General features: G+C 41.7%; 1 protein-coding gene across 2 annotated transcripts in view; it reads left to right on the top strand.

Annotated features, from left to right (window-relative positions):
• The window catches only part of fam184a (family with sequence similarity 184 member A), a 296,890-nt gene that overhangs the window by 197,772 nt on the left and 72,184 nt on the right, over window positions 1–26,934 (top strand). For both annotated transcript variants that reach the window (XM_034699996.1, XM_034699997.1), the window contains exons 13-14: window positions 9,630–9,780; window positions 14,708–14,920. In XM_034699996.1, the coding sequence (XP_034555887.1) occupies window positions 9,630–9,780; window positions 14,708–14,920 (364 nt within the window). The remainder of the gene's footprint in view (window positions 1–9,629; window positions 9,781–14,707; window positions 14,921–26,934) is intronic.

The raw sequence follows: 26,934 nt of genomic DNA, 5'->3' as shown, positions 1-26,934 counted from the left end.
AAAATAAAGAAACACTGAACAAACAAACACTTAAGTGAACTATTCCTCATTCTCCAAAAGCTACACCTCTCTAAAACCAGACCAGCCCGTTGGGGACTGTCCTGATTCGTCCATAAAGCTCCTTCAAATGTTCACAACAGCTGCTTCACAGGTACCACTAACTACATCTGGATTACTAGAAACATAAGCCGTGCTGGATGCCTGCCGGGTGCCGTAAACCTGACTTCAGCCGCAGTGAACACAGCACTCTGTAACTCTTTATATTCCTCGGATGCTGCTGGAGTGTGAGCAGTCGTTCTCTGCCTCCAGAGTCAACAACGTTACATACATACATGCATACATACATATGTACATACATTAAGTACGTACATACCGCTGTTGTTTCGTAGCCCCCCCTGATCCTCTCCTCTCTGAGTCCCTGAGGAGAGATTCTGAGACGAAAATAGAAGGCCAATAAGTGTCAAGTCCAACATCAAATTATGAAAGAAGTGATGTTAAAATACCATGAAGCAGTTTAGGAACCTCAAGCGTCCTTTTCCTCCTATCAGGGGAATCATCACAACCTAAATCTGTCAGCAGTCTCTCTCCAGGCACTTTGTATTTCTTTTTATACCTCCCTTGACGTACACAGTTTTTTTTTTCTTCTTCTTCTTCACCCAAATATTTATGAACACGTCTTCCTCCTAACAGGGACATACTTCACTAATCATGTAAAGCTGATTTCAGCTGCAGTGCATTTCTTATTTCTACAGTTTCAAGCTGTAGAAGAAGAAGAAGAAGAAGAAAGGCTCGCAGGCAGGCCTGTAACGTTGGATATTTTGTCAGCGTCTGGAACAGATAGTGACAAAAACAAACAGAGAAAGGAAACGCATTAACACGCAGTGATGGGAACGATAGTGTGAAATGAATGACTAAAACGGCAGCAGCAAACGCAGATTGGAGAGGGCTTGTTCTAATTTTCTGTCTGATTGCTGACAAGACGGCTGTGGCTAATTTGGTTAAATCACAAATGAAACTCGGAGTCATAATAAGACTTGATCTTGAAAGCGGAGGGGCCCACATACTGGAGGAACAGAAGAGATTACACAAGAAGCAGCGTATTCAAACAGAGCTCCCGTCTGTCTGTCTGTCTCTCTGTCTGTCACCCTCCTCCCTGCCTCCTCTTCATTACCTTTCACTCACCTTCCTATTGTCTTTCCACGCAGAGCTCTTTATTCTCAGGAGAACATCTATTCATTTGGCGGTTGGGGTGAGCACACTGTGGTTAGTGAGCCGTCTGAATTAAGGAGGCAGGCTTTAATCCCTGCTTCCACAGTGGAAACAGACGGTGTCTCTGTGATAGTATAATCAGGCAGAAAGCTCTCAGGCTTACCAAACGAACAGAGAAGGTTCAGCGGATTGGAAGAACAAAAGTGCAGACAGTAACACGCCACCCTGACCCCGGCGTCCTGGAGCATGTGAGGATGTTAGGGGCCTGTTTCTTTTTGTGACTTGATCCCGTCAGTCACCGCAGGCTGATGGACTGCTTCTGGAAACAAAGGGTTTTAAAGTGACGGCTGGTTGTTTAGTCAACCTCTTTGATCATCACTGAAATATCTGAATTCCTGGATTGACAGGCAAGAAGTTTGGTAAAGTTTCCTCAGTTATCAATACTGCTTATTCCATTTGGGGTCACGGGTGGATGGAGCCAATCTTGGCTGCCATTGATCGAGAGGCAGAGCGCACCCTGGAATGGGAGCATGTACAGCTAAACCGGGACTTCCACTAGATCAGTGTCCGGTCCGTCTCCGATCCGCTGCGGTCTGGATACATGCTCTCTCATCCGTCAACATCCACCCGGGAACTCCTTGCATTAGACTTGGTTGTCCATCACATCCCACAGATGCTTGATTGGGTGGAGATTTAGAACATGTGGAGACCAGGTCTAACTTTTGTTGGGTGAGTTACTATCACCTGAGATAGGACAACTGAAGAGAGACCGGAAATGTGGGGAGTAGAGAGTAGGGGATGACATACAGCAAAGTGTCGTGGCCAGGAGTTGAAGCGATGAGGAAGTCACTTACTCTGTCTCTGATCCGCCTCCGATCCGCTGCAGTCCGGCTCCGTGCCCCCTCATCCGTCAACACCCACTAGTTGCATTTTCAGAACACAGCATGGAACAGGACCCCCGGACAGCTGGAGTCATGTGACCGAGGTTTTCCCGTGGTAATCACTGAATCAAGGATTCTCCTCCTCCTCCTCTCCTCATCCATGTTGTCTTCCTGGTCCTCTGAAAACCTCTGACCTGTTGACTCCAGGCCTGGCTCCGCTCATCATGACGGTTTGTTGTTGTAGTTAAGTGAAATACGATCTGGTGATAACACAGAGTGTTTGTTTTGGTGAAACCTGACTTCCTGTCCCGCTCCATCTGCTCTGTTGAGATCGATGCTTCGGCATCCGGCAGTGGATCCAGTGGAAGTTAACACATTGACTAGAATAGACACCTATCAGATCTGGTGCTGTGCCAGATCGGAGACAGACCGGACAATGATTCGGTGGAATTTGGGCTGACACCAGTCTCCAACCTAACCTAGCATGCCTTTGGACTGTGGGTGAAAGCCAAAGCACGTAGGGGAAACCCAGGCATCAACTAAAATTGACTGTTAATGAGCAAATTAAACAAGAAAAATCATTGTTAGACTTTTCCTCTTAACATCATCATGATAAGTTGTTTTTAGCATCAGCTTAACGAATATGACAAACAAGCACTATCTGCTTAACATCATAATTTAAAGGGTAATGTATAGTGAGCAGGTTGTTATAGCAGATTAGAAGCCCTACAGGGTGAGCAAGATGTCTCATCTAATGTCTCATTACCACGTCTGCTTAGATTTGAGACATTATAAAGCGTTATCATGGTAGTTCTTGTGTTAGCTTGCTGTAGACTGAGAGGGTTTTATAAGAAGGAGTTTATATTGTGAGCAGTGTTGGGTGTTGAGATTCAGGTAGGAGAGCAGCTGCACTGAAGGTGAGACATCAGCTTCCCCTCCTCGTGCAGGCTGCGTCTTCACTCAGATTCAGCATTGGTTTATTCATGAGCAGTCTGCAGCAGGTTTGTTTACCGTGGTTCTTGAATAGGTGTGTAAACTGGGATATGAGGATATGACATTGACAAGGTATATTTAATTCATCTCATTACCACGTACAGCGCCTCTAATCCTGTCTGTTAGTCAGAGCTGTCATTGGGACACGTTGAACCCTCATGAAGAAGAAATCACAGGACGGGTTTGATCTCTCTTTGGGTCTGGATGTTTTTCTGATTCGTGTTTGTTTGATTGTTTTAGAGAGAAAACTTGATCCTCCTGGTGAAGCTTTGGTTTTTCATTAACTGTGAAAATGAAATATGACAACAGGGTCGGAGCACAAACTCAGACCATGAAGACAGAGATATTCTCAAACATGGAAAATGCTGTAATATCCCCAAATATTATTGAAGCACAGTTACAAGGAGGAAACTGGAAATCTTGTACACAAAGTTATTTTTGAGAACATTTAACCCTCCTGTTATGTTCGTTTCTCTGGAACAGCAATAATGTTCCTGGGTCATTTTGACCCGGGGCACATTCAATTATCCAAAAGTGCCAGAACCTCAAAAAATCACAATATTTTTTTTTTTAAAGGTGACATATCACGCTTTTTTCATCAATATATATTGGTCTAAGAGGTCCCCAAAACATGTCTTTAAAGTTTATGCTCAAAAAAACACTTTGAAATCAGATTTTGGTCTGCCTGAAAAGCCCTCTTCTTCAGTCCTCCTCAGAACACTCTGTTTTCTCTCTGACCACGCCCCCTCAGGAAGTGGATGTGCCCTCGGTTGTCCAGCACGTTGATCTAATGTTTACATGTTGGCTGAATATACACGGCTGCTCAGAGATCACGTTACTTCAACCCTCTGAATCTGATCCAGAATCTGATCCTGACGGAGAGGCGCCTGTAGCAGGACCTTTCTGAACCATTGATCACAGATTTAGTGTTTCTTGTTGTTTTATTTATCAGTATGTCGACGTGTGTCTTGGTACACAGCTACGAACATGTAGCTATGTGGCTATGCTAACTAGCGCTAGCACTTATCCATGATAAATAAAAATCATCCACTAGATCTTCAAATCTGCAGACGTGGGGAGTAAAACCGACCTCTGCCAGAAAGGCAGCAGGACCTTTCTGAAGGATTGGTCACAGATTCTGTGTTTCTTGTTGTTTTATTTGTCAGTATGTAGACGTGTGTCTTGGTACACAGCTACAGCTACAGCTACAGCTACAGCTACAGCTACAGCTACAGCTACAGCTACAGCTACAGCTACAGCTACAGCTACAGCTACGACATGTAGCTATGTGGCTATGCTAACTAGCGCTAGCACTTATCAATGATAAATAAGAATCATCCACTAGATCTTCAAATCTGCAGACGTGGGGAGTAAAACCGACCTTTGTGTTTATTAAGACAGCCTACAACTAGCATGCCTCCTTCCTAAGCTCCTTGTTAGCACACATTTGTGCAGGTAATGAAAAACGGAGGAGGGATTCAGTATTATTTTATACAGTCTATGGGCTGAACAAGCTCCGAGCTCTGACTCCGTGACAGACCGGATATTGTTGTGACGTAACAAAAACACTGAAGTCTGAAACGGCTGGTTTCAGCACACATTTACAGAAAGGTGTAGAAATCAGAACAGGGGCAGAATGGATTTTTTTCATTCTGGGGGGTTTGTAGACAGGGACACATATTTCAGGTAGAGAACCATTAAAAAGTCAATTTTGCATGATATGTCACCTTTAAATCTAATTTTTCACTCTGTTACTAACTATTTAAATCAAGATTTAGTCCATTGGTGTTCTTTAATTCTCAGATCATGGTTCGATGAGGATAACTCACTATTTTCTCATTTAAATTAATGTTAAAACTTTTTTAATGTACATTGGAAAGCCCTAAATATAAATACAATAGTTTTATATGACTTACATTTTTGTTTATTTTATTTAATATTTTGAAACTTTTTATTTTTATTAAGTGATGTTGATAAATCAGCACAACAACTCTTCTGTCACATGCTGCCCAGATTTTTATGCTGCATTTAGCTGGTTTGGAACGTATATATCACCTAAAATAGACATTTAAAAAGGTCAATTTGATCCAAGACATTTTCAAAGCTGGGTTTTAATGTTTTAACTTGTTGAATTTTTTTTGTAGGATATTTTTATTAATTTGTATTATTTAGGATAGATTTTTTTAGATCCGGTTGTTTTGTGTTGATTTGTGTATGATGCTTCCTGAGGCGCTGATATATAGCCTGAAAGTGAGGAACGGTTTTGTCTGTTTGAGAATAAGTTGGTGGATATCAAGAGTTTTCCAACCACATCACAGAGACAAACATGCAGTGGATTCTATTTTCTAATTTCTATCATTTTTTAAATTTCAATAATTATGTTCCAGTTTTAACAGCCAGTATCTCTGGGGTTAATGATACTGTATGCCTGAATGATAACTTGTGCTATGTTTTGCAATATCAAAGCCACTGAAAAACAACCAATAAACAATTGAACATAAAATAACAAGAATAAATGCAAATTAAACAGAATAAAGTGATAAAAAAGTAGAGCAATAAATCATTTTAATAGAGGTTAAAAAAAGCATGATCATGGTTTTAAGACGAAGACAACATCACATCAGAGGAAATAGAAAAGGATAAATTCAATAAATTCAAATTAAGTAGTTTAATAAAGTAAATATTTTAAATTTAAATAAATAAATACGAATAAATACATACAAATAGATAAGTAAGAATAAATAAATACAAAATAAATAAATAAGAATAAATACACAAAAATAAATACATAAGAATTAAATATTAGAAATAAGAATACATAAATAAAAATAAAAAAACATTTCAAAATTTGAGTCTGGGATTTTGAAAGGGGAAAACGTGAATCTAGAACATATCATAAAATGAAATATGGAAAACTATGGTATAAAAATAAAGTGTGTTCGTATAAACGCTGACATATGGTGGATGAGGAATACACATGGTTAGAAGGAAACTCAGCATACTCAAGTCTATATGCACACACACACACACATGCATATTTAAGTTGTGTGTGTGTGCGTGCTTCATATCTCTAAGCGCAGGCAGAGGAATCCAATTATCCCACATTTTATCAGGATACTTCTTCCCTCTCTGACAGTTCCTTCAACCTCCGTTCATTCATCCTCCTTTCCTTTTCTTTACCTTCCTCCCTCTGCCCTCCTCTCCCTCCCTGCCCAGCAGATGCTATAGAACAGCGCTTATTAGGCAGACCACCGCTCCCTGAAGCCCAAGGCCTTTGCATGTGTGTGTGTGAGTGAGTGTGTGCTTGGATGCATGTGCAAGAAAGAAAGACAGAAAACGCATACAACCATGACGTCATGCTTCATATGGAAGAAAGGTTTGAATGATGACACGTGTCAAGCCCACCGCGTGATCAACGTGACTGTCTGGTGAGTGTGTATGTGTATGTGTGTGTGTCCTTTTCTGTGTGTGTGTGCGTGTGAGAGCGAGAGCCTTCAGTCTGACACTTTCTGGCTCTCAAGTGACAGAAAAATGTGTTTCCTCGGTACTCCATTTAACAGCTGCCATTTCAACTCCCACACAGCTATTACATTGGCCGCACACACACACATATGCACGCAGTAAACACACACACATGCACACAAAGGGCTGTCAGCAGCAGTGTGAAGAGTGATGGTCACTCAATAGATGCAGCGTTGAGGACTGAGAAAGGAGCATTTATTGTTCCCATGAAGTGAAAATGGAGCCCTGTGAAGCTGCAGACTTTAAGCTCCCTCCTCTTTGACCAGCTTTTTTTTTTGTTGTGCTTTGCTTGTGAGCAACAATAAAAAGTCGTGTCAACACAAACAGGCAACAAAACGAGTACACAAAGGCTCCCAAAGACGCACACACACTGAGTGTTTGGAGGTAAGCTTGTTAACTCTGAATCCTATGAGTCTTTTTAACTGCAGCACGCCTCCCGTAACCTTTCAGACTGGTTCTGATCCACCAGGCAGCCAGAGGTTTGATCCCTCCCTCTCTTTGCAAAGTGCAAAAGTAAACCTGCAGAGATTACAAACTTTATTAAAATAGGTCATCCTCCAGGTCTTAACATCACTTTATGTGAATTCAGTCACAAGAAGAAGCTGAAAGTTTGAGAAGATTTTCGAAAGTTTTTAAAAAAACAAGAGTACGACTTTAAAAAAGGCGTGATGGAGGAAGTGTGGGTGGTGGGTTTGAGTCTTTTATTCGGCTTCAGGGAAGAACAGCAGAATGTGAAGCCAATGTGGAAGTGTTACAAACTGCAGTTCCTTGAGTGTCCACTTGAGGCTGACTCCAAAAGCACCAGGAACCACATACACACCCATTCAAAAATGCCGATCTTTACAGCATAAATAAACATGTTTACAGCCTGGTACAAAAAAGTCTGAATAGCACATTTCTCCATCGGTACACACTGTATGGGGGGGGGATTTTTTGTGCACAGTGCAGTGCAGTTCCTCGAGTGTCCACTTGAGGCTGTGTCCAAAAGCCAAGGATTCCCCATTGGAGCCCATGTTAAATGTATATTTCTACAGCAGAAATAAACATGTTTACAGCCTGGTTCAAAACATGCTTCCAACTTCTATCGCTCATGTATTTGTTCAACTTTCTAGCTTTTCATGCCTCATTTTGTATAAAGAGCAAGCAGCAACCTCCGGCTGCAGTTCCTGGAGTGTCCACTTGAGGCTGGTTCTGGAAGTACCAGAAACCACATGCACACCCATTCAACAAAGCCGATCTTTACAGCATAAATAAACATGTTTACAGCCTGGTACAAAAAAGTCTGAATAGCACATTTCTCCATCGGCACACACTGTATGAGGGTGAATTTTTTGTGCACAGTGCAGTGCAGTTCCTCGAGTGTCCACTTGAGGCTGTGTCCAAAAGCCAAGGATTCCCCATTGGAGCCCATGTTAAATGTCTATTTCTTAAGCAGAAATAAACATGTTTACAGCCTAGTTCAAAACATGCTTCCAACTTCTATCGCTCATGTATTTGTTCAACTTTCTAGCTTTTCATGCCTCATTTTGTATAAAGAGCAAGCAGCAACCTCCGGCTGCAGTTCCTGGAGTGTCCACTTGAGGCTGGTTCTGGAAGTACCAGAAACCACATACACACCCATTCAAAAAAGCCGATCTTTACAGCAGAAATAAACGTGTTTACAGCCTGGTTCAAAATATGAGTTTAGTCTGAATAGCTCATTCCTCAGTCGGCCCACACTGTACGGGGGTTGAACTTTTTCATAACGTAGCTGTTAGCAAAGAGGCTAAAGGCCCACCGCTTTACCTCACACTAGCTTGGACGATGTTAGGTTGACTTCAGCATTTCCAATATGGCTGCCGCCGCCGATTGGCTTCAAAACAGCGTTTCAGAAACATATGGGTGACATCACAGATGCTACGTCCATTTATTATACAGTCTATGGACGTCACACGTTGGTTTCTGAAGAGGTGTTATGAAGCCTAAAGATGGCGGTCGCCAACTTCACTAACTTTCAGCTAATGTAGAAGCAGCACAGAGGTGGAGTTGAGATCATAACCTTGGCTTTTGCGCTTCAAACATGTGGAATTATTTACAACAGACTCTCAAGATCAACTCTCGCTTTTCCTGAACGAAACAAGTCGAAGGTCTCAAACTGCTTCACCTCAGCATGCATGAGTTCTCACTGACGACTGGTGTAATGGAGAATTTGACTATTTCAACACTGACACATGTTAATACTGTTTCACAATCCACAATCTGGTACAAATACATGTTCCTTCACACCCCTCGGCTCTGATGGAGTCTCCTCAGTTTTTGGAGACAGTCTTTAGTGGACGCTGAAGGAACTGGAGTTTTTTCCACTTCTGATTAACAATGTCAGATTTATTTATAATGTTGACCTGATTGCAGAGTTGTTTTCCCCACAATGATGCATTCAACTTCAAGCGATCAAGCTGTGCTGACTCAATAGCCAACAAATGTTACAACTTACACTGATGCAAACAAAAAACCTTCCTTCTTCTTCTTCTTCATCTTCTTCTACTTCTTCTACTTCTTCTACTTCTTCTTCTAAGACCTGCAACTTTCTCTCTGGACCTTCACCATCTTATAACACATCTTTGCAGAACTGGAGCGCTGAACTTGCTCTACTATCTCTCCAATGTTTCAAGTCCTGCAGGTTCTCTCTGAACTTTGAAAACCCGCCTCCAGCTTTAGCGCTCCAAACATGTGGAATTATTTAAGACAGACTCTCAAGATCAACTCTCCCTTTTCCTGAATGAAACAAGTCAAAAGTCTCAAACCGCTTCACCTCGGCATGCACAAGTTCTCATTGAGGACTGGTTTAATGGAGGATTTGAATATTTCAACACTGATACATGTTAATACTGTTTCATTGATTGCTTATGTGACCTTTCCTTTCATTGCGTGTGACTTTTAGGAAAGTTTTCAGACCGCTTGGTTTTGGTTAACAGATTCCTAGCACTAGCCAAGTAACTGTCCCAAAAATAACCCCAATGTCTCTGCATCCTTTGTGTCTTTTAGGCAGGAGTGTAAGAAGCTACGCGAGGAGCTGAAGGAGAACCACGAGGAGGACAAAGCCACGGCGCTGGCCCAGCTGACACAGAGCAAAGAGCAGGAGCTGAACAATGCCAGAGAGAGCTGGCAGAGGAAAGTGGAGGACCTGCTGGAACAGGTACAAGCTGTCCACGATCGATCCGTGTGCATGGACTGAATGTTTGTGCATGTTTATTTACTCCATAAGCCCTGAGCTTACTCCTTCTTGGTAAGGGAGGACTCTAATCACACCATGATGAAGCATTTCTTGAATTAAAGGCCCTTTAAGAAAGTCTTAAAAGAAAAAGAGAAGAAGTAATGTAGATGATGAAAATGAACAGGCCAAGAAGAAGAAGAAGCAGCAGAGAGAGGTAATCATTAGTTCTTGATGTAGAGGACCTTAAGCGTAAGTACCCCATTTACTGGTTAAAGATGGCTTTAATCTTCAGCTCGGGCTGCGGATCTCTCAACACAACACACCAGATGCCTTGTAGTGCGATGGCTGTAATTATACCAGCAGTAAAAAAAAAAATCAATAGGGAGGGAGAGAGCTGATGAGAAAAGCAATAAGAGCAACTGCATCCCGCCGCAGCTTTAGTTACCTCCAAGACCCCTCTGTCTGACTGATCCTGTGTCCTCGCCTGGTGAACAAACTCACTCACACGTACATTAGTTCATGCTGCTGTTGAATACACTTGTGAGCAGGGCGCCGGCGCTAATGACCGCCCAGTAATAGTAATGTAGCGTGACTAAGCTCTCCCGTGGTCCTCGCACACGCACACAAACCTTGGCGATGACTTTATTTATGTTCATCTCTGCTCGCCACAGCGAGTCAACGCTGACTGATGCCGTTCCCCCCCCGCCGTCCATCAGATCCAGACCGGGGATAAACGCGTCCGCTTCACGCCTCACAACCGTTTTTATTTACTCTAATGTCAAGTCATAGGAGCGGTCAGCGTGGTGATAGACACACGCTGACAGAGAGCGAGCACTTTGCAAACTCAAGAGGGGTGCAGACTCTTTCTGTGCTCTGACAGATTATTGTGTCAGTGACAGGGATGCTCTGATAAAACTTTATACACATGATTTCACTCGTTCTCACAAACCTGCTGCTGTCTTTGAAAAAGAAACAGCACCACACACAACGAACATCTATATATCTTAAGTTAAATTTGATGCTAGCAAAATATTTCAAAATAATTGGTACAAGGGCTTTTTTTTTACCGTTGTTGCATCACCTCTTCTTATAACAAAACTCAACTTGTAAACATTTGGGAACACAGGAGACCCGTTTCTGGAGTTTTAAAAGTGAAGTGTTGTTCTGTCCTGCTTTCTCAACTCAATTCAACTCAACTCGTTTTAATTTATAAAGCAACTTTCATACATTCAAGCATTCAGCCCAAAGTGCTTCACAAAAAAACAACACTAGAGAGACAGAAAGTAACAGTATGTAAAATAATATAAGGGTAAAACAAGACAGAGGAAAGTAATATAAAAAACTTTGAAATAAAACAAAATATTACAATAAAATCAATAAAATAAAATATGATAAATATCTGAAAAATTAAAAACAATAAAATGAAGTCAGAAAACAAAATTAAATAATTACAATAAAATAAAATATGATAAATATCAGATAAATAAAAATAAATCAGATAAATATTAGAAAAAAATGAATAATATTGTTACAATAAAATCAATCAAATCAAATCAGATATATCTCAGAAAAATGAAATAAAATCAATTAAATAAATTCAGGTAAATATCCCCCCAAAAAAGAAAATTAAAATAATATAACATAAGTAAGATAGAATGAAATAAAAAAATGTAAGGATGCTCAAACAATGGTCATAATGGTCATAATGGTAATAATGCGGCCCAGGGCTTTAAAGAAAATACTTCAATTTAAAAGCCTTATTAAAAAGGTCAAAGTTAACTTTTAAAAACACCCAGAGAGCTTGCTGTTTTAATGTCCAGAGGCAGAGATTTCCACAGTTTCATGATGTGTCATATGTTTTCAATGGGTGACAAGTCAGGAGTGTAGGAAGGCTTGTTTAGCACCAGGACTCCTCTACTACTGAGCCATGCTGTTGTATTACGTGCAGAATAAAGTTGTTGCATATTCTTGCTGAAATATGTAAGGTCTTCCTGAAGAAGCCATTGTCTGGATGGCAGCATATGCGACCCATGCCATGGGACAGGAACCTACGAGATATAAAGCTGGTATCATGCATTCATATGACATGTTTGCATACAGACAGAGAGAGAGAGGGAAAGACAGGAGCTCAGTGTATCAGCCTATAGCAGCATAACTAAGGGCTGGTCCAAGCCTGAGCCAGCTCCATTAGCTTTATCAAAAAGGAAAGTGTGAAGCCTAAAAAGTAGAGAGGTCTTGTTTCTTCACTGCAGGAAATTAAAGCCTTACAATCACCCACCTGCTCCCTATAGCTTTAAACGTTTTGGACACATTCCTAGGTACGCAGTGTTTGTGCCCAAAGGTTGCAGAGTTCTGTAATATGCCATCAAGCACAGTCTGCAGAACAATTCCTAAGCTGCCAGAGGTCCTGTAACTTAATGACGGCTCCAACCTTGAACTCGGTGTGAGACACAGATGTTTTCTGCTCGCTGCCAAACAAAAGCCTCCAGTTTCTGTGGTTACCCAAAGAGGCTTTCTGGACTTCTGAACCACTTTGTACATCATGCTAAATGAATAATATAAATGTGTAGAGCATTACTATGTTACTATCAGCTCGAAATGAATAACTTTCTCTTCCACATGGAGCTCCGCCACTGCTGTTGACAAAGCTGGTGTCAGAAGTCCCGCCCCTTCTTGAATCTGATTGGTCCGTGATCAGGAAGTGACATTGATGAACACGGCGGCGCTCCAAAAGTTGAACTGTTTTCAACTGAGAGCGCTGAGACAACAATCATTGATCATCGTCGACTTACTTTGTGATCCATGAACTTTTAAATTCGACATAACCATCTTTAAATACTGAGGTCAGCATCTCTTCAACCTCTAGCTCAGACATCAGCAGAAGCTTTTGTTTTTGCTGTTCTCCAGCAGAGTCACGATACCTACAGCGAGATAAATGGAGAGTTAAAGACACATTTAAAAAACACTTTTATGTTAACGATGGAAAAACGACTGCATAATGTGAGAGCTGCTGTTTGTTATCGTTTTGTTTTTATGTTCCAGCCAAAAACATTTTGTTTCAGCTCTTTTTTTTTCTCTCTCTCATTGGTTTTGTTTCCGACAGAAGAGGACAGATGTTTTTTGGTTAATAGGCTCAGACAAACCCACTCTCCAAAACCTCCATCAAATCAGACACTTTCAGAAACTGGATGTCGAACACAGAGAAAAGGAGTCCGAGGTTTCCTTCAGGGATTCTCTCAGACAAAACCAAAACTAGAAGGAGAGACCGCATTGATTTAGAATTCATAGGAGCATATTTATGAATATTAATGTTGCGTAACACCTGCAGTTTGTGTAAACAGGAACATGGTTTGCTAACATGTGCACCAGTTAATGATGATGAAATGTCAATGTTTTAAAGGTGATATATCACGCTTTTTTCATCAATATATATTGGTCTAAGAGGTCCCCAAAACATGTCTTTAAAGTTTATGCTCAAAAAAACACTTTGAAATCAGATTTTGGTCTGCCTGAAAAACCCTCTTCTTCAGTCCTCCTCAGAACACTCTGTTTTCTCTCTGACCACGCCCCCTCAGGAAAGGGATGTGCCTCGGCTCTCCAGCACGTTGATCTAATGTTTACATGTTGGCTGAATATACACGGCTGCTCAGGGATCACGTTACTTCAACCCTCTGAATCTGATCCAGAATCTGATCCTGACGGAGAGGCGCCTGTAGCAGGACCTTTCTGAAGGATTGGTCACAGATTTAGTGTTTCTTGTTGTTTTATTTATCAGTATGTTGACGTGTGTCTTGGTACAGAGCTACAGCTACAGCTATGAACATGTAGCTATGTGGCTATGCTAATTAGCGCTAGCACTTATCCATGACAAATAAAAATCATCCACTAGATCTTCAAATCTGCAGACGAGGGGAGTAAAACCGACCTCTACCAGAAAGGCAGCGGGACCTTTTCTGAAGGATTGGTCACAGATTTAGTGTTTCTTGTTGTTTTATTTGTCAGTATGTAGACGTGCGTCTTGGTACACAGCTACAGCTACAGCTACAGCTATGAACATGTAGCTATGTGGCTATGCTAACTAGCGCTAGCACTTATCCATGATAAATAAAAATCATCCACTAGATCTTCAAATCTGCAGACGTGGGGAGTCAAACCAACCTTTGTGTTTATTAAGACAGCCTACAACTAGCATGCCTCCCTCCTAAGCTCCTTGTTAGCACACATGTGTGCAGGTAATGAAAAACGGAGGAGGGGATTCAGTATTATTTTATACAGTCTATGGGCTGAACAAGCTCCGAGCTCTGACTCCGTGACAGACCGGATATTGTTGTTACGTAACAAAAACACGGAAGTCTGAAACGGCTCGTTTCACACACATTTACAGAAAGGTGGAGAAATCAGAACAGGGGCAGAATGGATTTTTTTCATTCTCGGGGGGTTTGTAGACAGGGAAACATATTTCAGGTAGAGAACCATTAAAAAGTCGATTTTGCATGATATGTCACCTTTAAAGGCAGCTTTATCAGTGTGCTTTATATTGAATGTTGGGACAGAAAGCAGGTTGCTCAAGGTTGTACTTCTAGTTCTACAAAATATTTGATATCTAAAGTAGTCTTCTTCTACATGTATCCACTGAAACAGAAGCTAAGTCTGTGTGCTGCAGTGAGCTGTGAGCATTTTTTTAACAAACTTGGGAACCTATTGCTTCAGGCTTCAATGAATTATACGACAGCATTTGCCTGAAGCCTCACAGATTCCCACCCTCCTTGGCGTCCTTTGTTATTCTGCTGCAGAACAACATCGCTGCTCTTTGGAGGCAGCCGTAGCTTTGTTTCTCGTCTTACTGGCAAAAGGTGTCGGCCCAGCAACTTGTTCAAGTCTGATATTTCATTGTGTCCCTCCTCTCTAGATCTCCCTGTTGAAGCAGAGTCTGGAGATGCAGCTGTCCCAGTCGCAGTCGTCGCTGCAGCAGCTGCAGCACCAGTTCAGCCAGGAGAGGGAGCACCTGAGGATGCAGCTGGACGAGCTGCAGACGGAGCACCAGAGGCGACAGCAGCGACTGCAGGAGGTCCACTGCTGCGCCATGCAGGACATGGAGCACACCAGGCAGAGAGACCTGAAGGTACGTGGAATGTAAAAGCCCATGCATAGTGTGTATTTGCAAACAGTGGGATCCAAAGCAGATTTCACAGAAGAAGAAAGAGAATAATCAAATCCTGCAATGTTTACACTCATCCCTGATTTTAGCTTGAACGTTGCTCTGTGTCTTTGCATCTCAATCAATGAGACTGTGCAGAAATTGGCATTGGCTTTTATGCAATGTCATCTATCTATCTCTCATTCCAGCCAGCATGTCTGCCTAATGAATGCGTCTGCAATAAGAAAAATAAAGGCCTATATACCCGCCGGTCCAAATTGAGAAGCGCTTGTCAAGTCCAATGCTCCCATCTGCCAAAAGTTTTTTGTCACTACCCATTAAAAGTTCAATCACAAATCTCTACATTGGCGAATCATGCCAACAGAAGTACTGATGATGAGTGTGAGCCATCAGATTAATGGTGCATTGCTTCAGTCAGGCAGCAGTGTGTTGTGGATGACTGTACAGAGTCAGCACCATGGACAGCTCCTGGATACAAACTCAGGTTTAATCAACTCTGCAGACATTTATCTGACGTATTACAACAGAAACATTCATCAGAATCTCCCCGACTCCTAAAGAGAAGATTTATTTACCTTCATTTGTCACCGTCACGCTTGTTTTCATCAGTGCAGCTGCAGAAACTTGAGACTGTTCACTGTTTTCCTCTGAGGTTACACTCAGGGTGAGAAGCTCAAACTCTGTTTTAATATCCTCCTAATTAAGTGGTTTAAATAAAGGTTATCTGAGAAGTCATTATAATTACATCACATGCTAATAAGTGAGTCACTGAGAAGACAACAGTGAGAATCAGCAGGGCAAAGTCAAACAAGATATTTGAAAAGCTCGCTAATGCAAATGATTGCGTTCAGCTTATTCTTATCTTACCGTCAGAGTGAAATATCATGCACAATAGGAATTTAGCCCTTTCCTATTTTGTCTTGTAACAGTATCAAACACTCATTTTGAACTTTAAGCCCCTTCCTAGATAACAGTTGTGTAATACAGTGAGTGGCTGAATGGTAACGCCACCAGTTGGTCTCACCCTGCAGGAGTTCCTCCACAATCACAACCCACTTACTTCAAATTATCTCCCTACCTGTGTCATACATGAATAATTTGACACAATGAATTGATTGTTGCAGGATTTTAGAGCTCAGTAGCCTTCCTAAAATAAGCTTACTCAGATGTTATAACTAGGGATGTCATGCAGTGATGTCAGTAACAGAAGAAGTCACCTGATGGATAAACTCTGATTTGTTTTTTACGCTCAAATGTGACATAAAGTGTCGGCAGGGTGTGGATAGGACACCGTCTCTGAGAGAGATCAGTGACATGCAGTTTGTAAGACATCCTCCAGGGGACATGTCAAGAGGGAGATTAGGGCCAAATTCCTCCAGATCCGTCTCCAGTCCGTCTCTGATCCATCATGGCACTGGATCTGATTCTATTCTAGTCAATGTTTTGTTTTGTTTTTTAAGTTGTATTTTTGGGGCTTTTGTGCCTTTATGATAGGACAGCTGAAGAGAGACAGGAAATGTGGGGAGCAGAGAGAGGGGGGGAGACATGCAGGACATGGAAGCGGCCGGGAGTCGAACCAGCGACCTCTGCAACGAGGACTATAGCCTCTGTCAATGTGTTAACTTCCACTGGATCCACTCCGCTCCACTGCTCTCAAGAAGACCGTTGTTATGAAGAACTCAAAATGACTTATTAAAGCCGTGTAATATGTAAGTGATGACGTACTGTCATCAGGTAGTTATGGGAAATAGAATCCTGACAAGGTGGGAAAAGACGCAGATGCGAAGCGGAGGTGTCTTGTCCACCCTGAAGGGGTTCTGTCAGGGGTGCTAACCATACATTATCCTGCTTATTACCAGTCTACTAACTTAAAATGCAAACATGTTGTCAAAATCCATCCATTCATCCATTATCTTGACCGCTTATCCCGTTAGGGGTCACGGGGGGGCTGGAGCCTATCCCAGCTGGCTTCGGGCGGAAGGCAGGGTACACCCTGGACAGGTCGCCAACCTATCAAAGGGCTAACACAGAGAGACAGACAACCATTCATGCACACACTCACACCTACGGGCAATTTAGAGTGATCAATCAACCTGAGCATGTTTTTGGATTGTGGGAGGAAGCCGGAGAACCCGGAAAGAACCCACGCATGCACGGGGAGAACATGCAAACTCCACACAGAAAGGCACCCACCCGGCCGGGGATTTGAACCAGGAACCTTCTAGCTGTGAGGCAACAGCGCTACCCACTGCACCACCGTGCAGCCCTGTTGTCAAAATCATTGATTCAAAATTATTTTATTGGGGCGCTGGTGGCCTAGCGGTCTAAGCGCCCCACATACAGATGCTATAGTCCTCGTCCCAGAGGTTGCTGGTTCGACTCCCGTCCACGAACATGTCCTGCATGTCTTCCCCCACTCTCTACTCCCCACATTTCCTGTCTCTCTTCAGCTGTCCTATCATAAAGGCACAAAAAAAGATGATTTCATTGATTTTAAAATGATTTATGTTTACAGTTTTTTAAAAATAGTCCCAGTGATTCCTCATCAGTTAGCGTTCCATGGTGATGGATTCCTCTCTGCCTGTTGTGGTGGATTGAACATGAACCTGTCCTCATTCAGCTCTCCTTCTTCTCTGAGCTCTGCGGTTCACACACCTTTAAAAATAAACTAATGTCACAACTTTGAACCCTGCTGCTATCATCACCACCGCTCATGGTTTAAGCTTCTTTGTAGAGATCGCTGACCTAAAGTTTCTCTCACCTGCTCCGCTCGTTGATCATATTGCTAAACATGCTGGTGAAAGTTAATAACCATTGTCTAGGGGTTTTGACCAATCAGAATCAAGCATCTCACACAACTGGATTATCAGTAAGAAAGCCGAAAGTTCTAAAATGATGAGTTATAACTCGACATGTTGCGTGGCTTCCTCCCAAGATCGTCTTTTTAGTCGCAGAGGAAAACGGCTGCTGCAAAACAGAAAACTTGAGACTGATCATCCCATTATCACACCGAACACTTTGTGCAATTTCAAAGAACATGAACCCTGAGCCGCAGCAATTATGTCATCTCCTGAGCTAGTTAAGAAACTCCTCAGGAGCAGCCATCCTCGACATTTTTAATCCAATCAAGAGTCGTCAGACTCAAGGTTGGTCTGGCAGTGAGTCACCAGCGTCATTACTCACTCTCGCTGACAGCAGACGGCTCCTATACTGACTCTCTATACTGACAGCTCTGTGATTCCTCTTCATAATGTCAAAATATGCACGCACAAACACAACATGCACGCTCCTCCAGGTGCCAAGAAAATGTTCCTCGCGTTAATCCTTCCATTTTTGCAGTCAAGGTCGATTTGGATCAGCTATACATCACAATTCCAAATCCCCCCTCTTTGACTGGGGCGCTGTAATTGTATTAATGCTTTAGGCAGAATGGAGGTCAGGCGGCAGCGTCCTTATGATGTGTTTCTGGCAGCGCCCCCGAGTACAAATGTGTACGAGGATGAGTGTGTGGAGGGAGAGCATCACCTCTGAGTCACGGTGCACTTATGAAATCGTCAGACTTCATTATTTTTCCTGTAAACTCAACTGACTGGAAAACAAACATGCTCCTCCTTTTCATGTATCAGTCTCTGGATGTAAACACACACAGCAGCTGGTGCACATATCCCTCCGTTTAAACTGCAGAAATGACCGCTTCTTCTTGCCGTAGCGTTCTTTCTTCCCGCCACAGTGGAAGTTTTAAAGGAGAAAATGAAGTGTTAAAAGCTTCACGGAGGGCTTTTATGACGGCGGGGTGTTTATATTTCTGTCAGCAGTGCAAGCGCAGAGAACTCAATTATAGTGAGTGGAGGCATTAGAAGGATGATTTGTGTATGTGCGCTCTTTCTTTATGTGTGTCTGAGCGGATGAGAGGTACATTCAGATTGCCTGGCGTTATCTGTTCACACTTTGCAGGCGGCGGCGGCTGCGACGGCGGCGGTGGCGGCGACATCCAGGGAGTAATAAAGTTTTCACATTTCCCCGCTACACAAACACATTCACATAACCTAATTTAGCTCTCCAGCTTCCCCCCGCCTGCTAAAGAAAGCTACAAATAGAAGCAGTGAGTGTGCACGGATAGCAATTCGCTTTATTGATTTGCTTATCATCCTTCGTCGTACTTATCTTATTCCTCAGGCTCCTTGCTCAACTCTCAGACGGAGGATTGTTTTACTCGCTGCAGAGCTTCAGGGTTTGCACTTTCACTCTTTCACCTCTTTTCTTCAGACTCAAGTAATCCCACAATCTCTTTCATCAGCATTCGGTCTCTGAACAGGCTCCAGATTATTAATCTGACCCACTTTTGAGACCATCAGGCTGAGGTTTCGTTCATTTCAGTTTCAGTGTGAAATGGAGCTCCAAACAGATACAGTCGACACAGTTAGTGCTGAAATGACAAGATAGCAGAAGTGTTACCATGAAGCTAGTTGGGGATGATGTGTAGTGAACAGGTGGCAGGACGTCTGCACTGGGGTTTTGCTCACACTGACCCACCAGATCCACTGCGGTCCGGCTCCGTGCTCTCCGGACAGCTGGAGTCATGTGACCGAGGTTTTCCCGCTATAATTACTGATTCAAGGATTCTCCTCCTCCTCCTCTCCTCATCCATGTTGTCTTCCTGGTCCTCTGAAAACCTCTGACCTGATGACTCCAGGCCTGGCTCCGCTCATCATGACTTTGGTTTGTTGTTGTAGTTAAAGTGAAATACGATCTGGTGATAACACAGAGTGTTTTATTCTGAAAATTAACCGGATGTTTTCATTTTGTTTTGGTGAAACCTGACTTCCTGTCCCGCTCCATCTGCTCCGTTGAGATTGATGTGTGGGCATCAGGCATCCGGAGCGGATCCAGTGGAAGTTAACACATTGACTAGAAAAGAAACCTATCAGATCTGGTGCTGTGCCGGATCGGAGACGGACCGGACACGGATCCGGTGGAATTTGGCCGTAAGGGCTGACACCGTTTTATTCTGAAAATTAACCGGATGTTTTGGTGAAACCTGACTTCCTGTCTTGCTCCATCTGCTCTGTTGAGATTGATGCGTCGTGCTCCAGCATCCGGCAAAAATAGAAGTCTTGCATATCTGATCCGATATGGATCTGTTGGAATTTGGCCGTAATAATCAGTAGGGTTTCAGTAGGTCCTCGCCGCCACTGTGTCAGTGCTCAGGCCCTAATAATGGCAAAAAAAACTATATATTACTTTTTTTTTTTTTTAAGATGTTGAAGTAGAGACTAATGAGCACCAACAACAATAAAATATATGTTAGTAAAAATAAGTTAAAGCATCAAAATAACAATAAGAATATAAACAGTTATGAGGGCTCTGACCTGCCGGATCAGTGACGGAGCTGGAACACAACGGAGTGGATCCAGTGGAAGTTAACACATTTACTAGAATAGATCCGGTGCTGTGATGGAATGGATGACAGGACACAGATCCAGTGGAACTTTGCTGTGAGGGGATTGTGGTTTGCATAACCACCCTTTCACTATACATCATCTCACTTATTGACCTACCACAGACTAAAGACATGAACAAGGTGACACTAAATGTTGATTTCAAGATCATTTCATTGATTTAAAACAAGGAATTATGTACACAGTCCAAAAAATAGTCCCTCTGATTCCATGGTTAGTAATCCTTTCATGGTAACAAATTCACATCAGCCTCCTTTGAGGAAAAATTGCCATTAAACTGAAGATTTAAATTCATGGTTAAGTTAAAACATAAGCAGGGAGCTGTCTGAGCTCAGTTGGTAGAGGAGGCACCCCATATACAGAGGCTACAGTCAAGATTTGATGTGTGTCACTGTCAAATTCCACCAGATCCGGTCTGCCTCCGATCCGTCACAGCACCAGATCTGATAGGTTTCTATTCTAGTCAATGTGTTAACTTCCACTGGATCCACTCCCTTGCGTTCCAGCTCTGTCGCTGATCCGGCAGGTCAGAGCCCTCCGGATCAGATACATTTTTTGGTGTCATCTCTTAATCCTTTCCACATTTTCACTACTCCGGTTGATAGTCTGGCTGTTAACAGTGCCAACCCACCTGAAAGTCAGGGTCAGAGGTCATTTATTATAAGTGAACATGACACCTGCATGAGCTTTTAGCAGAGCCACAGTCTCCAACTCCCCTGGCCTCCTTCCAGTGTGCATTTACATCTCTCGGTTACGCATGCTTTTATCTCTAACAAGCTCGCCCAGCGCTCTGCTGGAGAAAGCTTTGAGTAACCTGAAGATCACCACAGAACGTTTCACCTGATTCAAAGTCGATGCGTTGTTAGGCTGCGGGTTACTTCAGGCATTAAGATTCTGCTCTTGCGTTTTAAATCACTCTGCAGCCTCGCACCTGAATACATATCAGGCACGCTTTAAAAAAAAAAACACATCCCTTTCAGATGCCCCAGTTTCTCCATCTGGAGTCTTTAAGTTGTCCTCAGGGTCGGGATTAAGACCAGCTGGATCAGGCTTTCAGAGGACCCGAGGCTCACAGTCTCTGCTCATGTCTCTGTGTGTTGATCCTCTCGTCTCTCTCGTTCCTCTTCATCGATATCACTCCTTTTAACGTATAGCTAAATAGATTCAGGCACCGGCAGGGTAACAAATATTGACCCTTCAGTAATGGAATGAAGATCGAACGACCAGGACACACAACCGGCACAGAGAGGAGGAGGAGGAGGAGGAGGAGGAGGAGGAGGAGGAGGAGGAGGAGGTAACATCATTACTGTCAATTTGTAATTATAGCATCCACTGCGATTAGGCTTAATTAATGTGCTACCTTTAATTAAAGGAATAAACGCTATGGTTTTTACTGACCCATTGCACAAATGGACCAATGATCAATACGGCTGAACGAGGGAGAGTAGTGGACCTTAAAACTCACTTCCTCATACGGTGACAAAACCTCCCTCCGGACTCACAACACTCTTCTTCTTCTTCTTCTTCTTCTTCTTCTTGCACGCTCATTAAGATTAGTGGAGCTACTCAGGAGTCACAGCCACTCAACGGAAAGTGAGCATGATGCCGTGTGGAGCTTCTTTACAGGACCGCTCACCTTCACCCACTCCTCACCTCCTTACACTGTTTGATCAGGAGTGAGGAGGAGGAGGGAGACACTTTATTCTCTGAAGATGGAAACTGAGTGGATCAGTTTCCAAACCTTCTCCTGACACCGTGACCCTGCTCCACTCGCCAAAACAAATCATTGTACAGTGAGCTTAAATTCATTATGATGGGTGGAGTCAGCGAGTTGATAAAGAAACTTTTCACCCTCTAAAAACCTCTGGATTACCGGGACTCCTTGGATTTTTAAGGAAGTCAGAAGAGACGGACTCTGATACAGAACGCCTTCACTGATCTGTGAACCAGACATCTCTAGTCACCTGAAGAGACGTCTTTCAGATTAGATTACATTAGATTAGATGACATTTACTTTATTGATCCCCAATTGAATTCCTTTGTTCCAGCATTTTACAACCCGGGACAGGGGAATACAACAATACACTTACAGAATTAAAAATACAATTTCTTATTTTAACCTATTTTATGTTTGTGTAATCTTGTTTTTTTTAGGGAGCCTTATTAACATCTGGCAAGGGGCTACGGATGTAAACTAGCCTTTTGGCTAACTCTGGCATATTTACAGAAATGTTAATTAATATGCATGGTCCTTTTAAATAATAAATACATAAATAAATTATAACAGTAATAATATTAATTCTAATAATACTAATAATAATTCAAATAATACTACTACTAAAAAAAAAATAATAATAAGAACAACAATACTAAAATGAAAAACAATGATAAAATAATAACAATGATAAAATAATAACAATGGAAATAATAATAATAATTACAATAATAGTAATATCAACAATAATAATAGTAATGATGATAAGAATAAGAATAAGAATATTGAAAACAATTAAAATAATAACTCTAATAAAAGTATTCATCATATAATAATAGTCATAATAATAAAAATGACAAAAATAAAAACAATAATAATCGCAAAAGTAATAAGCAATAATAGAAACTATAATTACAGTATTATTAATAATAATAATAAGAAGAATGATAATGATAGTAATTAAAAAAAATTAAAAAAAATAATAATAATTACTATTATTATTATTATTATTATTATTATTATTATAACAATAATGATAATAATAATAATAATAATAATAATAATAAATATTATTATTATTAGTATTATTATTATTATAATAACAATAACAATAATAATAATAATAATTATAATTATAATAGTAATAATAATAATAATAATAATAATAATAATAATAATAATAATAATAATAATAATACAATAAATAATAAAAAAGGTGAAGGTAAAATAAAATACAGGCTACAGACAAACAGATAAAATGTCATCAGGTTTTTATGAACACATGCAGCATGAAATACACACAGTGTGATGGAGTGCAAAGAAAAGAAAGGAAGGAAAAGATTTGATGGTTTGAGAGATTCAACACAAAGGATGGACTCGAGTCAACAGATGATTCGATGTAAAACAACAGATGAGTTATTCGTGGATGTGGAGGTCAGGACACACATGGAGGGACTCTGCAGCAATAAGAGAGAGTCTGTGACAGGCTGATCATAGAAACACGGTGAACAGATGAAGAGCTGCTGTTTGACGTGTAAGAGAGGAGAGACTGTCATTAATGAGCTGTGACTGTGACCCTTTTGTTCTGCCTTTAGAAAAAGTGACGAGTAACCATAAAGAAAAGGTGGAGCTGCTCCGTCAGACACGTCCAAACCAAACACTGCTGTCACACTGAGGTTCATTCCAATACTCAGCGCTCTGTCTGCGTTCCATGAATCACTTCCCAAAGGCGTCACATATTTGTGAATTAAAATGCCACAGATGTTTCTGTCAGACCTCTATGAATATCATTTTAGATGTTCCTTGTTGATGGGTTCTAGTTATAATTTGCAGAATGGCATCTTAATATTTTACTGACAAAAAGAAAATGAGTTGAACTCGGCGTGAGCGGCAATTTTCATGTCTGCTGTGATGTGTTTTAGGGGCTTTGTGTAATGATGAAAATGAGATTTCAACTCCATCAAGAATTCTGAGACTGCTGATGGAAGGAGCAGCTGCGCTCTCTCATTTGAATAAGTAACTTTTACTGTATATGTAAATCAGGGTGCAGAGGCATGAACGGGGGAGGAAGGAGTGATGAAATACTGTTCCCTAATAACTAGTCCATGCAGAATATCTAACCCACTATAACCAGTCCACTAAGACTGAAATATGCTGATTATATGAGAGTCTCTGGAATTATCTTTAGACTGTATAAAACACTAAAGTAGTCACAGACGCCACACTTTTGCGTCTGCAGACTTTTAACTCCAACAATGGCAGCCATATTGGCAATTTTGGTCGACCTATCAGGAGGCATGGAATGGCATGGTTGCAGGGTTGAGGCCCATCTTTAGCCTCCTGTCATTTTGCCACACCTTTAAAGATAGGGTTGGTAGTCTCAGAAAACCAGCATGAATTTGAATGTAGCTTTTCCTCATGACTCCGTCTAACCCCTCCTCTCCTCCCTCGGAGCTCCTCCAAAACGACACCCCCCTGCTCACATGCACGAGCGCCGCTGATTCTCAACCATATGATGGTGACTGATTCAAAACCGGTCCTCACCAAAACATTCTCATAGTGAAAGTTAAAAACACAAACAAACATGGCTGCTGTTAGTACTCACAACTATCATGCTAGCATTATCCAGTTGTACTGGTGACACGATATCAGGAGAAAAGTTATAACACATGTATAATACTGTAACAACTCTACTGTTTGTTAAACGTGTTCAGTGTAGATGTTTTTAATTCCTACAGTGTTGACAGTCAGTGAAGGCATCAGGAGAGGTGTAGAGTGTGTGAGTGGGAGAGAGGAGAGACAAGAGGAGAAGTTCTTCATTCATTCAAACATTGATTGTTGTTTTGTTGGTTGGCGTGATCACGGCCGACAGTGACCGGTTATTAAAACTCAACGTGTTCACGAATCGGCTCGTCATCACTACAGCGTCCGGACGGACGCTACAGTACATATATATTTTCTGTAGGACTTACTGAACGTCATTAATTATTCTGCTTGTTGGTGAGAGCTTTTTAGACTCTGATCCGGACTACAGTCCTGAGCAAAGCACCTCATCGGGTCAGAGGGGACAGGCCCGAGGACGAGCGAGAGGGGCAGTAAATAGAGTCAGGGGAAGCAGAGGCAGGAGACGGAGACTCGGAGGAGTGTACACCGGGGAAATGTACGCGCAGGAGGAGGGCAGAACGGCTGGACGGGATTTGATTGGTTTAAAATTTGGGGAGCCAAAAAACAGTGATTGGTTGGTGTTTTCCCAGGTTTACTCCGGCTGTAGATAGCAGCTTTTCTTCACTCTTTTTTAGGAACACATCATGTAATGATTGCCATCAGGACATAAAGATCATTTTAACCAGTATAACAAAAAGTGTATCTAAATCTGATTACCAACCCCAGCTTTAAGTACGTCCATTTATGCAAAACTTGTAGATCTAATACCTTCAAAACAAAGTAAAGAAAAATACACCCCCTGTAAAATTTAACAAATAAAGAAATGAGCTCATCAGACCAAAACTGTCTTTGTATCAGGCTGTAAATGTGTTTATTCAGACACTTTAACATGGTGTTACTTGAGATTTACTTGGCTTTTAAAGCCAGCCTCCAGTGGACAGAAGTTGCAACAAAGAAGAAGACTGTAAAAAGAAACAAACACTCAAAGTACGATCGTAAATAGACAAAAAAAGACCTTAACTTGAAACTTGAGCTATAAAATGGACTAAGACTGATGGCTGATGGAGAAGCTAGAAAAAGGCTTTAAAGAGACAGTACAGAGACTTGAAGTTGAAGCTGAAAATGGTAATATGACTGTATATGACCCTGGCTCTAAATCAGGGGCGTCAAACTCATTTCAGTTCAGGGGCCACATACAGCCGTAGTTGATCTGAAGTGGGCCGGACCAGTTAAATCAGGGGTCCCCAAACTTTTTCCTGTGAGGGCCACATGACTTTTCCCTTCTCTGATGGGGGCCGGGGTCAGTTTGTAACAGAAAAAGTGTGACGATCGCAGGGGTGCCTAAACGTAAAACATTTATTGTTTTCCAGAAAGCCACACATAACCAAATATTAATAACCCTTTCCGGGATCTTCACAGAAAAAAGTCAGGAAATAAATAACACTATTTGTGAAATAAATAATAACCAAATAACCGTCTCTGGTAGGCTATTGTTCAGGGGGCCGGGCCAAATGTGGAGGCGGGCCGTAGTTTGGGGACCACTGAGTTAAATCATAACATAATAACCTATAAATAACAACAACTCAAACTGATTCCCTTTGTTTTAGTGCAAAAGAGTGCAAGTACATTCTGAAATCATCACATTTAATAAACTATCTACAAAAAGAGTTCTCGTATTTTTCACCATGATGAGTCTCATAGTGGGCCAAATATTTGACTCTTTAAGCCCTGAAACCTGCTGCAAACACATCAAACACACAGGTTACCCATTCACCTGACACACAGAGTGTAATGTTTACAGGAAAAGAACAGAGATTACAATAATTAAGAAGGTAAAGTTGATTATTTTGGACCCCTCAGCTCCAGCATGAACAGTTTGCTTGCTGGACAGTGTTGTGTTAGAAGTTAGTGGATCATTTTTTAGAGCTCTAAAAAAAAGTCCCTGAAAAAAAACGCCTTTAAGGTGTGCTCAGTCAGCACTATGATTTTATGCAACCCCCAGAGGACAAATTTGAAATAGTAGTTACTTTTATTGAAAAATTGCAGTTAATGTCTTCTCTGTAATTTTTTCCACGGGCCGGATTGGAACCTCTGGTGGGCCGGTTTTGGCCCACGGGCCGCATGTTTGACATCCCTGGTGT

This window comes from Notolabrus celidotus, chromosome 13 (assembly GCF_009762535.1).
Source record: "Notolabrus celidotus isolate fNotCel1 chromosome 13, fNotCel1.pri, whole genome shotgun sequence".
Taxonomy (NCBI): Eukaryota; Metazoa; Chordata; class Actinopteri; order Labriformes; family Labridae; genus Notolabrus; species Notolabrus celidotus.
This window is presented reverse-complemented; position numbering and strand designations above follow the sequence as displayed.